Below are 14,659 nucleotides of genomic sequence, written 5' to 3'. Positions count from 1 at the left end.
TTCCAATCCTCTGCTTCAGATATGATATCATTCGTAGCAAAATGTGCACAAACACCCACGCTTCTCAACCAACCGCTTAACTAATGATTCAGTAGCACTATTCTTCTTCCCGTTGTTGAGTTCACTTTTGCATTCCTTATCCCTTTACGTTTGGCTTTTTTGAATTCCATCACCCAAAACTAATTATCATTTATCATCATGTTTAGTAGGCGGACCAATGAATGCTGCTATGAATAGACACTATGCAATCCCGCCAAATTTGAGTCATGTATGGTATTTATCATGGTGGCTGGTAAATTTGATTGTCTGTAAATTAGAGTCTGGTGTCCGCTCGTTGCTGTGTTTACTTACATCAACCCTTCCCCCCATCCCTCATTATCCCTTTGATACTCACGCCACACAAAACAATTATTCACCAATATACGATTAGCAGTTCTTTGCACATTCCAGAAATGTTGATGATGAAAGGTACATATACCTTCATGTGGATTTGCAGCTTTTACAAGGTCGGCCCAACAATTCGGAAGCTCGGCTCTCTGCGCCAATTTATGGTAGATTCGCCGACTCGTTTTTTTTCGCTGCCACTCCATATGTAGCCTTCCACACCGACCGACCTTCGGAAGCATTTGCACTGTTATCCGGTTTCTATGCGAACTTGGTTTTCTCATGCAGGTCCGAAAATAAAGCACCTGGTGATGCCATGCTCACATTGTGTGCATCCCGTTGCAAAATTTCCAGTAAAAGTAACTAATCGAAGCGCCACGAGATGATGCCACGAGCACTTTGTAATGTTTCCATGTGCAAAAGTAATCAAGTTGGTAGCTGTATCTGAGAGAGGTTCTAGAGAATTCGTTGTCGGGACGATGGTGATTATATCACTTGCACCTCGGAATATCGGATAATTATCCAATGCATTGTTACGGGTTACTACTACTGGGGTCAATAGGATCCAGTGGATTGGATTCAGGGGATAAAAGAAGAAGCATCACTCATCGTCATTACGTATCACAATATGCATTTAACCATTATCCATATCAAATCCTTCTTCAGCTGTTGCAAAGGTTGTGTTTATAACAATAAAAAAGAGAGAAATTGGGTGGCTAGAGCGTTGTATATCAAACACCAGTAACTCAAGGGTGAGGAGGGTGCTGCGGAGGAGGAGAACTAAGGCCAAAGAGACCACCGGATATACGCTTGGCTGCTGTCTTCGGAAGGCTACCCGATGTCGAGCTGGTGGATTCTAGAAAGAATGATCGTAACAACGTCATATCAGCCTTGGCGCCAAGGAATTCTGTTTCTTCGACGTTTTACCTGAGCGTGATCGAGATACCGAATGACTATCGGGAATAGCTTGAGGACCAACAGTGCTATGATCGTGATGATTCGTTGAAGTGGCGGTAGATGTTGATGAGCTATTATCAAGTTGCAAAGGTGGGATGGCGTTCAAATTCATGTTGCTTTTATCCACTGATCGTTGCGACGATATCGATGCTGATCTTCGACCCTGATGATGGATGAAAGGTAAGTTTCGATCATATTCTCTAACCCCCCTCTTTTTCCCACCCCTTGTCAAGAACATCTTACTCGGACTTGCCTACTGGGCGATGGAGGCACAGAGCGGAATACAGCTGGTATACTATGCCACAATAAGCCAAAGTTAACAAAAAGATTCCTCTACCATACAAGATAAACTTACCCTTCATCCATAACAAGATCATCAACAGCCAAGTCTTGTTGTTTGCGAAGCTGAACAAGTTCACTCTTATGCTTGTTGCATTGTTGTACCTTGTTCATATCTACAAAGGTATCCATATTAGTAAACAATAAAACTAAGCATCACACCTTCTTCTCGTGGCACATACATTCTTTCTCCATTTCCGCCGTTTTGCTTTTCAATGCCGCATTCTCGGCCCGTAGCACTTCGATCAAACCAGCTGGTGCTACATCTGATGGTGATCCAGTCGGGTGCCATTTCTTTGCACTATAGATGATGATTATCGGTGAGCAATTCTATGTAATTCCCAAAATGTACAAGATGGTATATAAATACCTCAATGAAGGAGAAGCTGTGGCTGCTGGGCTGACAGGAGCATCTTGTATGCTACGCAATGAAGGTGACTTGATAGGTTGTTGTGCTCGAAGAGAATCAAGTTGCTTTTGAAGCTTGTTGACAATGTATTCTTGTTCTTGTTCAAGGGCATTCTCGAGATCAATCTTTTCCTTTTGAAGCTGTAAAAAAGGGGGTTCACGATGATGATGAGTCCTAATTATCCTTGTTCCGCGGGATGAAAACCCTACCTGATTGAGACGCTTCTGCAATGTATTTGTCAAGTATTCTTCTTCTTGTTCCACCTGCATTAATAACTCGCCTTTCTCCTTTTTGAGACCAGAGATGCGTTTCAAGAGCTTGTTTGAGATGTATTCTTCTTCTTGTTCAGCAAGAGCAGTCTAAAGAAATAGGGTGGGTATTAGAGAAAAGATCGTATCATATTCTTTTCGCTCTTACCATATCCACTGTCATTTGGCGTAACATTTGATTATCATGGCGAAGGATGTTGACATGGCCTTGTTCCATCTCCAAATCAAATTCGAGCTTCTTGATCCGAGCTTCTTGCTGAAGGCATGTCTCGTGCAGCTTCTTGACTTGGGCCTTGAGCTCATCCATATCTTGTATCTCCAACAATGCATCCAATCGAGTGATCTTGTTACTAAACATAAAAGTGTCAACCATTTGATCAATGTCATCCATAGCAAACTTACGGCGAGCCAGATTGTAGTTGTTCAAGGGCTGCTTGGAACGCTTTTGCACGCGACTCCAGGTCGGCTTCCATATCAGCCTTGTCTTTGCGTGCCTAGTTCAAGTGTTAGAGGGTTGAATAGAGACGATAAAGATAGCATGAATACATACTCTGTCAAGCTGCTTTCGAAGTGATTCTGTCAACTTTTGTTCGCCTTGGTGGAGCTCCTTCCACGTACGCACATTCTATAAACGAGCAATGATCGGTTGTTGTCTTTAGATGTTTTGCTTTTCAAGGACGCTAAATGTAGGAGCTTCTTTAGTGTAGTAAGCTTACCGATGAGTCACGAACATCCGTTGTTTCTTGATTGTCCAATTGAGTTGTGTCTGCCATGGAAAAGGGATGAGTGAAAGGATAAAGGTTGTCAGACGACTAAAAATGAAGGATTGGTTGTGCTGAGTTGAAGACTGCATGCATGATGTGGATGCCTCACGTCCAAGCATTAGATTTTGGGTGCCCAATGGCTATTACATCATCGTCCACCTATCCTCTCAAATGAACATCCTATGTTATGGTATTAGCATTCTAATGTTTATCAGCTAATGAATATGCACAATATGGACAAAAACACCACTAAATATGCTACATTAATGGACGCCGCCAGAGGTCTTAATGTAAGTTTATCCGGAAGCATTGACAGCCTGGTTGGTTTCCATCGGGAGTACTATAGAAACATGATATGAGTAAGATAGTCGATATAATATAGCTACAACAAATAAACTTACATGCTTGTTCAACCACCTATCGGCTGGTACGATCCAGCGTACCATCACACTTAATTCATACGATCGCACCACTTCATCTGCACGTGGACCCAATGCTGGTATATTTCTATGTGCACAGTGCATCTTCCCTTGTAATATCATTTCTCGTTCTTGCTCTGATAGGAAGCCATTATTCGATTTGAGACCTGCTACTTGAACAGGATCCTTGCGCACTGATATTGAAGGCTTGGTGGGTCTTTGTAATGTTGGAAATATGGATCGAGTTCCTTCTTGACCAGGTGCTGCTGCTCGAGTTTTCCCTTGTGATTGGGAGAGCTATTATTAAGCATTTCACATTAGTGGGACTTTGTTGTTGCATGAATTCCAAACCAAATATTTGTGTTACCGAAAAGCAATTTGCAAATGCATTCGCCGCCTTTTGTAACTCGGCTGCCTGTTGCTTGGATTTTTGTTGTGCAGGTGTTTGGCGAACATGAGCAACAGCAGCGGCAGCAGCAGCCCATGGTAATTGTCCTTCTTGTCGTGATTGAATGGCATCCTGAATAGCACCCAATGTCTTCGTCAATGGCTCTGCTCGTGACCTTGCTTCTTTTATATACAAGTGGGGTGGTGCCCATGTACCCCCACCAAGCTGAACGAGATCGTCACGCGTCTTTTTCAAGCACTCCCACATGGCATCTCGTTGATCACCAAAGTATTTATTGGCCAATGTATCCCCAGCATCATTGTTGTTCTCCGATTTCATTGCACTGGCATTGGTTTGTTGAGTGTGGATATTCACAAGAGCTTGTTCAGAGAGTGCCAAAAATTGTGTCAAATCTTCTGCTTTCAATACATTGATCAGGCGATAAATGATCCTCAATTGACCACCAATCTTGGTATCATCTTGTTGTTGCTGTTGTTGTTGTTGTGCTTGGGTTGGAGTTGTTGTAGTAGCATGTGGATGATTGAATGGCATAGGGTTGATGGACATGGCTGGTGCTGGTGCTGGTGCTGCTTCGGGATATGTGAATGTCGACGTGCGTTGTAAAAAGATTTCCACCAAAGGTATGTAAAACAAGAGATTATCCAAGATCACTTGACGCCATCCTTCAGCTATAGGTCGAAACGTTTCATTCTCAAAACTACGCGGCGTAGCTCCAAGTCGCCAAGGGGCTGCCCATAATGACCACAATGATATCACTTGAAGATATCCATCCGTCTTGGACCAATTGAGTGCCAATCGAGAAATAAGCATATAGATTTCATTCTTTGCAACATCGTATACTGATTTGAACAATGGCTCGTGTTGTCGTCGTCTAAGATCACCGCTGACAAGAAACGTCATGAAAAGGCGTATACAATGCATATACTCTGAAGATAGCTTTTGTCCATTCGAGATCCATGGTGTTCTCAGCCATAATTCAATACATGCATCGAGGAAGAATGTTCCAATACTGGGCAAAAAATCTTGTTGTCCTGATCCACGTGTAACGCAAGGTATAAAATGGCGTAAATATGTATTGATGATATCACTGTAGGCACCATTGACGATGCTTCGTACACGAATTGGTTCTTGTTGGGTTGTTGTTGTTGGGTGCTGTGGATGAATACGATTGACGAGGGAATGAGGTTGAGTCGCTGGAGTAGGTCGTGGAGGAGATGGCATTAATGGCACCCATGTGGCAACGCTGGTGATGTAAAAGAGATAAAATTGGATAGTGGAGAATCGGATCTGATATTCGCCTGAAGATGATCGTGGAAAGATGGTGGATTGTCGTGTTGCAGCTGTTCGTATATCATTCGTGGCGCTGGTAGATGTACGTTTTTCCATATGAGTGCAATTGGTGTAAAGACGGGGTAGATATTGAATGGCACCGGCAGCTAATGCTTTGCGCACATCATCCTATAGCAAGTATGGATGAGTCTCTGCTAACAATGACATTGCATCGCAAAAACACACACACACGCACACTCACCGGTAGGCTCTCGGTTGCCACATCGTATGAATATTCTGGGAACTTGCTTAAATAAACCAGACCTTGGACAAAGGGGCCATCTGGTTTCAACACCTGTACAATGGATGCATCATGCTCCGTTGGTATCTCGGTTTGCACCCATCCTCTACGTAACTTTATCATGAGACCTTCACTCACACAACACTCCCACACATGCTCGTCAACACTTTACCTTGTTGCCGGTGCACCAAAGATCTGCGTCAGGATCGCGGGTAGTGCCGAATGCAACGTCTTCGCATGGTCGATCGAGAGGGATCCAGGCGACAAGAAGAGGTTGTTGCTATAGTCATTCAAAAGTTTGCAGGCGCTTGGGACTGATCTCGCCTTGAACTCCTTGAGTAGATCCATCGTATCGGTTGATGAGTTGGTTATCGCGCCGCACGAGCTTGCTTCCCGTGGCAACGGGGTACGAGGAGAAGTAGAAGTGAATTAGAAATCCCGCGTTGTCGCTTGATTATCGTCGTCAGTGCGACCCATCTTTGTATATTCAATGCACACCCATTTTCACATAAAATTGCCTGTTGAATACTAGCAAGTTATCGATTGACTAATATAGCATCTTGTTTTGGTATTGCAATTAACAAAAAGCCAACTCTGGTTTCTTTGTGCTAAGAATGTCGCTTTTTTCTTCATCGTTGTGGGGTCACTTTTACGCAAAAAGCTCCATTTCAGATGAAAAACAATACCATATTGTCTATCAAGGTCATTTGTTCACTCCCATCTACCCATACGTTCGTTTGAGGGCTCTTTTTTCTAGCAAAGAAGAATGGCGTATTTGACTCATCGTTTATGTATTAGAGAAGTAATGTATAATGACTAGTAACCTACGTAGGATGATAGGCACCATCGATCCAATCTCAAAGAACACGTACATAAATAGGCAAGTGTGGTACCATTGATAGAACAAGAAGGATCAGCGACTCATAATTGCACACCCATTCCTAATCTATGAAGCCTCAACATTCACGTTCTTGAATACAAGTTTGCCTGCTGCCTCATCGATGAAGAGTTGTTTTGGGTCCATTCATTGTTTATACATAAAGACAATCTCGTTTTAGAATGACAATGAGACATCTCTATCATCACATTAAATGATCCAGAAGATTCATTCACATCTTTATTATGGTGCCTTGAAGAAAAAGGGACACGGATGATGATAGAATGAGCCTCTGTGATGAAGCGTGGCATTTGAAAACTAAGATCCCGACGTCCAGCTACTTTTTTCGCTTGTCTCTGCTTTGAGTTGAATGTCACCTTCTCCATGAGCGATCCCGACCAATACTATACCGATCCAGAAGAGATTCGCAAGGCATTGCATTTGCGTGATGCTGGCGTGTTGCCTCCAGGTAAACTCGCTTGTTCTTCAACCCGTTATCGAGCATGGTGAGCATTAACAACAGTGTCCCATGGGTAGCACTCAACACGCTGAAGGATCAATTGCAAGAAGCGACCAAGATTCGTGTGGACCCCATGGAAAAGCGAACACGATCGCTCGTCGAATACGTACAACAATGTCAAGACGGCAGCGATCTATTGGATCTATGGGATTATCAAGCTAGCGTGAGTAGTTGATACAACACCTTGTTCAATGAAAGGCTAAACGCGCCTTGTAGAAAAACTTGCAAAACCTCGAATGCTTGGTTCCAGAAGTGATTGCACAATTCCTGAAGCTCTGTACAACGCCCATCATTCGTCCTTTCGGTTTAGAATTGGTGCAAACTATATCCTTTTTGTTGTCAATTGTTCGCATGTCGTACTACAAGTTCACGTGATCAATCTCCTTAACCCATTAGCCCTTACATCATAGACACACGGATGAAGTATATCACTCGCGGTTTGGCATCGGGACGCATTCCTCAAGTCATGGCTACCTTCAAGCTTTTGGAAGCTATGTGCTCTTTAGGGCAATCAGCAGCTAGTGCCTTATTCCACAACTTCAATTTTCAATCAGAGGTAAGAAAAGAGACAATACCGATGACTGATGTAGTGCTGATATCCATGGTCTTCAATATAGGGCTTCCTGAGATCTGCTCGTTATCGACAAAAGACCAAGACCAAGAATCCAAAACGCTATCTCTATGGTATGAATCAGCAATCAATGCTTATCTTACAATCCTCTAATCATCTTACGTTTAGATCTTCGAACCCAATACGTGCGATTTGTACTTGCTTTCTTTATTCATGCGGATGCTGGCGTCAAACGACAAATATTAAGCGTCAAGAATTTCGTGCATTCAGTATTCAATTCGATTGATGAAGACGCCTATCAGGTACTTTAGCATGGATGTGAATGATTATGTACTATCATACTAACATCGTTGTATCTAGCTTATCCAAGAGATCTTCTCAACAGTCAAACAGCATCTCATTGATGATACGCATGTGCCACGTTACAATAAGACCTTGTTTTTCTCGCATCAGATTCTGGAAAAGGTATTTAGAGATGGCTGTAAAGGAGGGTCATCGGCTTGAGATTTACTTTTTGTATCATAGATTGCGAAGCTTTATGCTCGACGAGAACCTGAAGTGATTGGAGCGGATGAAACAGGCATACCAGCAGATCTTGCGCATGACTTTCTTGTATCCATTTGCACTATTCCTGGTGAAGGCATCTGTTACAAAGATTATGGATGGTATCCGGTTGTATCTGCTACAGAGACACAGGAGGCTCAGGGTTCTTCATCCAAAATACGCAACAAGACCTTATCTCGGTTTATCGCAGTGCTGAAACCTGCAGAAGATATTCGTCAGCAAAAGCTCCTTTTAAAGATTCTATCAGCATGTCCAGAATTGGTACCAGGGTAAGCATCAAAAGCTCTTAGCAGCTAGAGGATTCGATAGGGTGCTAATTCCTATGACATTATATAGATATTTCCAAAGCATTGCGACATCCATTGAGCCTCGATTAAGCAGCAAATGGCTTGCTAGGATGACATTGGTTCAAAAAGTGATTCGTTTCCCTGTACCATCTCTCTATTATGGCGACAGTGATGTATACCCTGCAACACCACCATCCGTCAACACCATCCTCGACAATATTCTTCCAAACACCTTTGGACGCGTGGTATCGGCTCGTGGTTTGAAGAATGCAAGCCCCTTGGTCAATTATGCAACCATTCTTCTTCTCACAGCAAGCTTTTTGAAGTACGATGATGTCGTGCGTGCTATTGAAAAGGTCATTTCCACATCCAACGTCGATGGCATCAGCAAATGGCACGAGTGTCTCTCACAACTACGCGATGGATTCCGCAAACGCCTCCCTGATGTATTGACCATGGTCTCTGTATATCAATCCATTCAATCCAGAGCTGATAATGGAGCCGATGAAGCCGAGATCACAGCACAGCAAGAGATGATGCAAGATAGCACATTACGCCTTTTACGCTTTTATCAGCAATATCTTCCTGAAGCCATGATGGAAGCAATGGTGGATCCAGCAAGCTTTATTCCTACAGACATCTTGTCCATGCGTCCTGAATCCCTGGTCAATTTGCTCGACATGTTGTCAAATGTGCCTGATCTTAGGTGGACAAACAAAGCAGGTAATGTTCGGATAGTGATTACTCAGTAGGAAGTATACTCATGTTTGCCATTATAGCAAAAACATCCTTATCGCACATCACAACGCTTCTCGCCTTGTATCTTCAATCACCTCACAAGCATATCCAACAGCTTACCAGCAAATTGATCAATCGCACACTTGCAGACTCATTCATGTTTCGACACGATCCCAGTGAAGTACGCATGTGGATTGAAGCTTTACCTCGGAATCACGTGGATGAAAAGACACTTACAGATCAGCAAACGACTATTTTACGATTTTTGGATGAATGTATTGATCGTTTCAACGGCGCACAATATCGTTATATGGATCAGCTATCTCAATTGATGGAGCGAGCCGCATCCAAACACAATGAACAATCCCACTTGATGCAAGCCCTTGTCCAAGCTGCTGATACCGAATCTTATCCATTCAGCGCGATTTTGTTGACAGTTCTTCAGCACATGCAAACTTTCAAAGGCAACAAAAAGACGATCATGGCGTATGTCACTTCACTTGTTATCCAATTGATCGCCAAGCAAAAGATCCCAATCTACTTACAAGAGGTGTGCGATATGCTCTATCAACAATGCAGCGATGAAGCTCCAGATGTATCACCTTCCTCTGTGGCAGCATGGGATTCTTTCAACATGGTCCAGCAAGCATATGCCTGTTTGTCAGCTTCATCGGCATCTTCATTATCGGATGCTAAGGACTCATTTGACCAAGCCCTTTTACAAAATGCTATCTCAGGTACATGCATATACCTAGATAATACCTAATGGGATCATAACTTACATTTTGTTTCCTAGACAATGGTGATTTGACTGAGCGACGACAACGTATGGTTGAGTTATTACAATCGCTCCCAGTGGCAGCCGCCGATCATCATTTGAAATCTTTGGCACAATGTTGTGAGGAGGAACTTCAATGGAAATCATTTGAGCCACTCGTGGAATACATCTCTCAACGCCATCCACTGGCGGGCAGCGTCTTCAATTATACCGACATCAACGCTATTGACTCTTTGGAAAACCAGGATGAGCAGTAAGTATCTTCAACTTTATCCCCAATAATTGTCCTAACTTGTATCAATAGTGGTGTTATGATCCGGTTGATGAAGGCGATTCCTTTCGATATTCTTTTCTTCAACATCTGGCAATTTTACGATTCGAATCAAGTGGCAACCGAGCTACTCAAGTTTGCCGTACAAGATTTCGATGTCAGACGTCTTGCACATGCTTTATCCTTGATTCTTGAAAAGCTCTCGGTCTTTGTCGACAAGGGGGATACGACGATTGCTCCTTTACAATTGGCGTTTACGCTTGTCACCCACTTTTTCGCGCTTGCAGGTGATAACCAAGGTCAGCTGAAGGCGATGATTATCGACCATCCAGTCATGAACGAGCTCGAATCTCGACTTATTCATCAAATCGAATGTTTGGAAACACAACAATATGAAAATGTTAATCCAGAGGTACGCTACTCGTTTGCTGTAATTGCAAAATACTTATAAACCTTATTAGTTCATTCGGGTTGTTGTCGATCACGTGAAGCTTTTTGATCATCCTCAAGAAATATTGGGTCATCTCATCAAGGTCGATAGTTTTGATATCAGCGACAAGCAACTGCAAAGCCATATATGCCAGCTCTTGGTTTCTCTTATGGATGATGTATGCAAGATGAGCAACACCCAGCTTGAAGAAAGAGCTTTTGAGCGAGTCGCAAAGCTTTGGAGAGTTTGGTCCCCTAGTGTGCTTGAGCAAGGCATGCTATCACTTCTCAATTCTTGTGTCGATAATCATCCCGAGGGCATTCCAATTCTTCTCGACAGTTGTAACGATTTATTACTACGCTATATCTTCAATGGCGGTAATTGCCGCATCCCCTTGGACGTCATTCAGAATTCTTGCAGCTCTTCGGGTATCGATGTTGCCAAGCTTGTCCAAGAGGCTATCAGTAGTCAAGAAAGTTGGTCTGTATTATCACCAACACTCGTGGGCGTGGTACAAATTGGATACGAAGGGAATGAAGGTGACGATCGTTGTGCATATGCCATCAAGGCATTGGAGAAGTTCCTTGGAATTATCGCCAAACCCAACCTCGTTGATGTTCACGATGCGTTTTATGATCGACTTGCAACATTTATGGATTTGACGGAGGTGGATTGGACCATGCTCGATAGGGAGTGCGTACGTGATTTTGTGTTGAACACAATCCTTGACAATATTGGTGATGCGGCAGCTATTCGATTGACCGCCACTCTTGTGGACAAAGCGTATCATAATGTAAGTTGAAGGAGATCGGCATCATTTCTTTTCGTTACTCACATAGCCTTGTATAGATCAACAAGCGTGAGCCAATTGAGACGTATATGCGCCGTGTATTAGATCATGAACAATACCAGACATTGACGAATCCTGAGAACGACAATGAGCAACGACGATCCATCATTCGATTGGTCCATGTTTTGCATGTTTTGCAACCTGATATCTTGGCAACACAACATGGATTACTTGATCCACTTTTGACAAGCTATGGTGCTACTACATCAAGGCCTGATCGAACGATTCTTGATATACTACGTTCATGTGAAGCTCGAGGACATGGCACCATTCTTCCCAAGATGCTTCTTTGGGGCCCTGGATCAGATAAGACTCGCCAGGCACATGCTCAAGCAGGAACCTTACTCCAAGCCGACACAATTTCCATGGTAACGTTTGGTTTGATTGATCCCGATTTGATGGAATACACGTGGACACATCTTCCTGAGAACATCACCCTTGGTGCACCAGAGCCTCCCGCACAAAATGACAAGCCTGTATATGATCCTGCATTCTTTTTGCCCTTATTTGGAAATTTGATCGGCAATGGTGCTGTTGATTGCAAACGATTTTTGGAGTGCAAGGCACTTGGGATGGTGCTCGTATCACTTTCTTGTCAAGATGTACAAGTGCGTATGCTGGGCTTCCAAATGATGGATCAATTCTATGCCCTATTGCAGGTAAATATCCTAAAGTAATTTAAGGGTCCATTTCAATGCTGACGTTATGTATTACAGCATTCCAAGATCACTGAGGTTGCACAGCTGATTTACTTGTTGGATGCATTGAGAAATTCCATTGAAGGTCGACACAACCAAGATGAGCCTCCTCGGATACCAGCCGCTGTAACGGTGACAGTGGCACATGCTGTGTTTATTCTTCTTGATCCTACACATTACATGTATCCTCACATCTCTCGGTTGATTCTGCAATATCCCAACTTTGATCTCAATGTAAGTTGACAAGCCACCTTTGAATGATATCACATTAACATGGCTGTATAGTATGTTCCAATGTTCAATTGGGTTTTCTCTTCGGCGACACCTACACATCGCAAAGAGCGTTTATGGCTTTTACAAGTATTGGCGTCATCCATGCGAACATACGAGGTTTGTTTTATATGCATTCATCTTGGTGTGATATAGGGATATTGATGAATTGTGTTTATAGGATTACAAGATATTCACTAGACGACGAGTGTGGGATTTGATCATGTCTTTTTATTCTTCAGTGATGGCGGATCAACCTACCAAGAAAACGATCGTTGAGGTACATAGGTGACTTTATTTTTTTGTTTATAGCAGCTGACTCATTGTTGTCTTTGATGCAGATCATGCAACATGCGCTCACTATTCCACGTGTGGGAAGCAGTTTGGTGCGGAATCAAGGGCTTCAGGCTTGGATTTACCAAATACTCGCGCTATCACGAGATGATGAGGAGAAACATACATGGGACAACTTGCTTCAGCAAGTAAATTGTGTAGACATTGATTAACAAGCATCCATTTTAGCATTTTCAATTCATTAGCATTAAGTACTATAATAAAACGTAGCAAAAAATGATCGTTCAAAAGGAGAACAGCAAAATGTAGTATGAATCAAAAGCGCTTGATTACAATAGGTATCTACCACTTGTCACCATAGCTTCCCTTCTTGCCATGGCCTTTCTTGCCATAGTCTCCCTTCTTGTCATAACCCTTATGCTTGTTGTACTTCTTTTCTTGGGGAATTGCAAACACAGTTTGAGTTTCCTCTTCAGTGACATAATTGGTTGTGGTTGTAGTTTCCTCGTCAGTGATCGTTTTAGTTCTATAGACCGTCACGAACACATCCTTAGTGGTAGTGGAAGTTGCTGTGGTCGTAGTCTTCACAGTGGTTGTGGTCAATGGAATGGTCGTTGTCGTAACGGATGTGGTAGTAGCGGTGGTGGTAGTTGGAACGGTCGTCGTCGTAGAGGTAGTGATAGTGGAGGTGGCGGTAGTCGTTGTAGGTGTAGTGACGGTTGTAGTGGTACGACTAGTCGCCGTGCAGTGCGATACGGTGTTGGTTACAGTGGCGGAATGTGTAATAGTCGTCTTGTCAGTGACAGTCTTAGTGGTAGTAACGGTGTGGGTAGGTGCGGTAGTGGTGGTGGTAACGCAAACATCTGTCTCATCCGTTAAAGTAAGATCTTCTGGGGGACCTATTCCTTGAGTGGTGGTTGTTGGGTCAACAGGAGGTTCTGGTTTAACCGCATCTGGATTGATCACTTCATAATGCACCTCCTCCTTGTGTCCATGCCCATGATGCTTGTTCCCATGATGATGATAACCTGGAAACGCCTGAATTGTTGCCAAGAGGGCTGCTGTATATAAAGCAATACCAAAAACCTTCATGTTTAATTGATCTGTGGATACAGTGACAGGCATACGATGCCGTTGCCTTGATTATTTTATACCCGCATCCATGAAAATTCCCGAGTCTTTCTATTCCAGCTATCAAAATCAGCCATCACCACCAGCGGACAAATCACCCATAGCAACAAGATGACTGCAACTAATCGCCGTTGCGCCGAAGTGTGATGCATTTGATTGATTGTATCTTCGATGGACAAACTTGCATATGGCATCTGCACTAGGGATGTATGGTTGTTTATTCATGCCTTTACAAAATTTTAGGACTGACAGCATACAAGCCAAAGACCCGAGAACATTCTTTCTTACGGCGGCGCTTTGCTACTAATCAATCTTCGTGATTTGAAGGTTTAAAAGTCGGCTGGTCAATCAGCGTGGCCATGTTGAATGAACCCTGATGCCATGAAATATTCCGAATAGGAATGAAAAATTGATATGAATGATAGCTTAATTCGTGACGAAGACATGTACATGATTCAAGTAAAAAAACCCACATGTAAAACTACACCACGTTCACATGTTACAACCACCGTTTATTATTAATCATATCACTGAGTAGTGAATGACCTCTTGGCCAGGCTGTCTTATGAGATTGAAGCGAAGATTTGCACGTGTAGACTAACTTGGCATTTGAAGAAGTACGCTATCATATCAGAAACACAAATAAGGGATTCTTGTTATATATACACCGCCGACCTTCATTCTCGACGACATTCGTATCAATGGTCAATAACAATTTATTATGCTATAAAGCTCACTTCAGCTGGTGTATATATATAAATGTACGTAGATCGTTACATGGATTGGCTGAATATAGGCACATGTCTCAGATCTCTTTATAGTTTGGCAGGCACGAAAGAGTATTATAGACGCATCAAACT

At 42.9% G+C, this 14,659-nt stretch overlaps 3 protein-coding genes across 3 annotated transcripts; 1 reads left to right on the top strand and 2 right to left on the bottom strand.

Moving 5' to 3' along the window:
- Window positions 1-1,130: 1,130 nt before the first annotated feature.
- Window positions 1,131-5,868, bottom strand: O0I10_003552 (uncharacterized protein; the record flags this gene model as incomplete). The annotated part of the gene is made up of 16 exons (XM_058483621.1): window positions 1,131-1,240; window positions 1,312-1,504; window positions 1,585-1,636; window positions 1,697-1,796; window positions 1,863-1,981; window positions 2,051-2,229; window positions 2,299-2,448; window positions 2,507-2,708; window positions 2,761-2,852; window positions 2,909-2,983; window positions 3,075-3,170; window positions 3,373-3,462; window positions 3,524-3,838; window positions 3,909-5,408; window positions 5,482-5,626; window positions 5,693-5,868. The coding sequence occupies 16 exons, from the start codon at window positions 5,866-5,868 to the stop codon at window positions 1,131-1,133; spliced, it is 3,594 nt and encodes a 1,197-aa protein (XP_058345419.1).
- A 913-nt stretch (window positions 5,869-6,781) lies between these two features.
- On the top strand, window positions 6,782-12,880 carry O0I10_003551 (uncharacterized protein; the record flags this gene model as incomplete). Its single annotated transcript, XM_058483620.1, has 18 exons — window positions 6,782-6,866; window positions 6,935-7,080; window positions 7,134-7,221; window positions 7,328-7,473; window positions 7,535-7,601; window positions 7,657-7,790; window positions 7,849-7,953; window positions 8,014-8,321; window positions 8,389-9,062; window positions 9,119-9,814; window positions 9,874-10,108; window positions 10,160-10,538; window positions 10,588-11,349; window positions 11,406-12,065; window positions 12,123-12,338; window positions 12,390-12,494; window positions 12,556-12,654; window positions 12,716-12,880. The coding sequence occupies 18 exons, from the start codon at window positions 6,782-6,784 to the stop codon at window positions 12,878-12,880; spliced, it is 5,070 nt and encodes a 1,689-aa protein (XP_058345418.1).
- Window positions 12,881-13,010: 130 nt separating this feature from the next.
- Window positions 13,011-13,760, bottom strand: O0I10_003550 (uncharacterized protein; the record flags this gene model as incomplete). Its single annotated transcript, XM_058483619.1, has 1 exon — window positions 13,011-13,760. The coding sequence occupies one exon, from the start codon at window positions 13,758-13,760 to the stop codon at window positions 13,011-13,013; it is 750 nt and encodes a 249-aa protein (XP_058345417.1).
- Between the last annotated feature and the right edge of the window lie 899 nt (window positions 13,761-14,659).

Source organism: Lichtheimia ornata (assembly GCF_029851405.1).
Source record: "Lichtheimia ornata isolate CBS 291.66 chromosome Unknown scaffold00012, whole genome shotgun sequence".
Taxonomy (NCBI): Eukaryota; Fungi; Mucoromycota; class Mucoromycetes; order Mucorales; family Lichtheimiaceae; genus Lichtheimia; species Lichtheimia ornata.
This window is presented reverse-complemented; position numbering and strand designations above follow the sequence as displayed.